Source organism: Sipha flava, unplaced genomic scaffold, assembly GCF_003268045.1.
Source record: "Sipha flava isolate LNK unplaced genomic scaffold, YSA_version1 52318_pilon_pilon, whole genome shotgun sequence".
NCBI lineage: Eukaryota > Metazoa > Arthropoda > Insecta > Hemiptera > Aphididae > Sipha > Sipha flava.
Window position 1 is genome coordinate 1 of NW_020273482.1, and position 1,941 is coordinate 1,941.

The window sequence follows — 1,941 nt, forward strand, 5'->3', positions numbered from 1 at the left end:
TCCGGTGGTGCACCGCGGCAAGAAGCAGGTAGTAGTGGTAGTAGCCGTAGTGGTAGCCGTAGTGATAGCCGTAGTGGTAGTGGAAGTGCGTTTGCACGGCAGTCGGTCGGGACCGCGACACGCCGGCGTGCATGTTGGCGGTGGAAAAGTCGACGCGGAGTCGTACCAGTGCCGATAACAGTGTACCGTTCACGTTCCGCGTGACATGTAACCGACCGCGGCGAGCGGCGCGACACCGTACCTGCACCACCACCACCACCACCACCACCACCACCAGCACCACCTGTGTTCCACAGTCACCGACGGCACCACCTGACAGCAGCCGTAGCAGTCGTCGGCTGGCAACCGGTGCGGTGAGCATGCCGCCGTTCGCGCGCTAACAATCGGACCGGCGGCGCGGCCGGCGATACTGTCATTCCGCCGCACAGCATGGCCTCGGTCGCCGCTTGGCTGCCGTTCGCCCGGGCGGCAGCCATCGGTTGGGTGCCGATCGCCACGCACCCGCTGCCGCCGCCGCCGGTGCCCAAGGACCGGCGGAAGATCGACGATGAGAAGCTGCTGATCAACGTGTCGGGGCGACGGTTCGAGACGTGGCGCAACACGGTGGAAAAGTACCCGGACACGTTGCTCGGGTCCAACGAGCGCGAATTCTTCTACGACGAGGACTGCAAGGAGTACTTCTTCGACCGGGACCCGGACATATTCCGGCACATACTCAACTACTACCGCACCGGTAAGCTGCACTATCCCAAGCACGAGTGCTTGACCAGTTACGACGAGGAGCTGGCGTTCTTCGGCATACTGCCGGACGTGATCGGCGACTGCTGCTACGAGGACTACCGGGACCGGAAGCGCGAGAACGCGGAGCGGCTGATGGACGACAAGCTGTCGGAGAACGGCGACCAGAACCTGCCGCAGCTGACCAACATCCGGCAGAAGATGTGGCGCGCGTTCGGCAACCCGCACACCAGCACCGCCGCGCTCGTCTTCTACTACGTCACCGGGTTCTTCATCGCCGTCTCCGTCATGGCCAACGTGGTGGAAACGGTGCCGTGCGGCCACCGGCCCGGCCGCGTGGGCACGCTGCCATGCGGCGAGCGCTACAAGATCGTGTTCTTCTGCCTGGACACCGCGTGCGTCATGATCTTCACCACCGAGTACCTGCTGCGGTTGTTCGCCGCCCCGGACCGGTGCAAGTTCATGCGCAGCGTGATGAGTATCATCGACGTGGTGGCCATACTGCCGTACTACATCGGACTGGGCATCACCGACAACGACGACGTGTCCGGCGCGTTCGTCACGCTCCGCGTGTTCCGGGTGTTCCGGATATTCAAGTTCTCGCGGCACTCGCAGGGGCTCCGCATACTCGGCTACACGCTCAAGTCGTGCGCCTCCGAGCTCGGGTTCCTAGTGTTCTCGCTGGCCATGGCTATCATCATATTCGCCACGGTCATGTTCTACGCCGAGAAGAACGTGGATGGCACCAATTTCACGTCCATCCCGGCTGCCTTTTGGTACACCATCGTGACCATGACCACGTTGGGGTAAGCGTTTTCTCGTTTTTTTTTTCTCTCTCGTCATCTTTTCTGCTGCCCTCGTACCGCAATTATTATTACCATAATTATTATTATTATCATTTGACCACCACCACCGGTGTGCCATGCGTACGCGCCGGCATGCGACCTGTGTTCGTCGCGTGTTTCGCCCGCGAACCGTTCGCGGTGTGCACAGGTGTTGCGACCGGCATCCTACCCGTGATAGCATCGCATACCGACAAACGGCGGACGTACGATTTTACGTATTATACAATATCAAAAATGAACGTAACTATATGTAGTCCAAATGCACGTTCGAAGTGCCAATCCATATCTATTTTGACGTCAGCTTTTCCGTAACGGAACGAGTTGATTTATTTTACTATAATTAGATATTGTTGTTGTT

The 1,941-nt window shown here is 59.1% G+C and overlaps 1 protein-coding gene across 1 annotated transcript; it reads left to right on the forward strand.

Annotated features, from left to right (window-relative positions):
- The first annotated feature begins 6 nt into the window (after positions 1-6).
- On the forward strand, positions 7-1,690 carry LOC112690856 (potassium voltage-gated channel protein Shal). Its single transcript, XM_025564956.1, has one exon. It carries the CDS (start codon positions 430-432, stop codon positions 1,546-1,548), a length of 1,119 nt encoding a protein of 372 aa, XP_025420741.1. The 5' UTR covers positions 7-429; the 3' UTR covers positions 1,549-1,690.
- The last annotated feature ends 251 nt before the right edge of the window (positions 1,691-1,941 follow it).

Excerpts from the sequence above, each read along its gene's own strand:
- LOC112690856 (XM_025564956.1), top strand. The coding sequence starts at position 430 with ATGGCCTCGGTCGCCGCTTGGCTGCCGTTCGCCCGGGCGGCAGCCATC.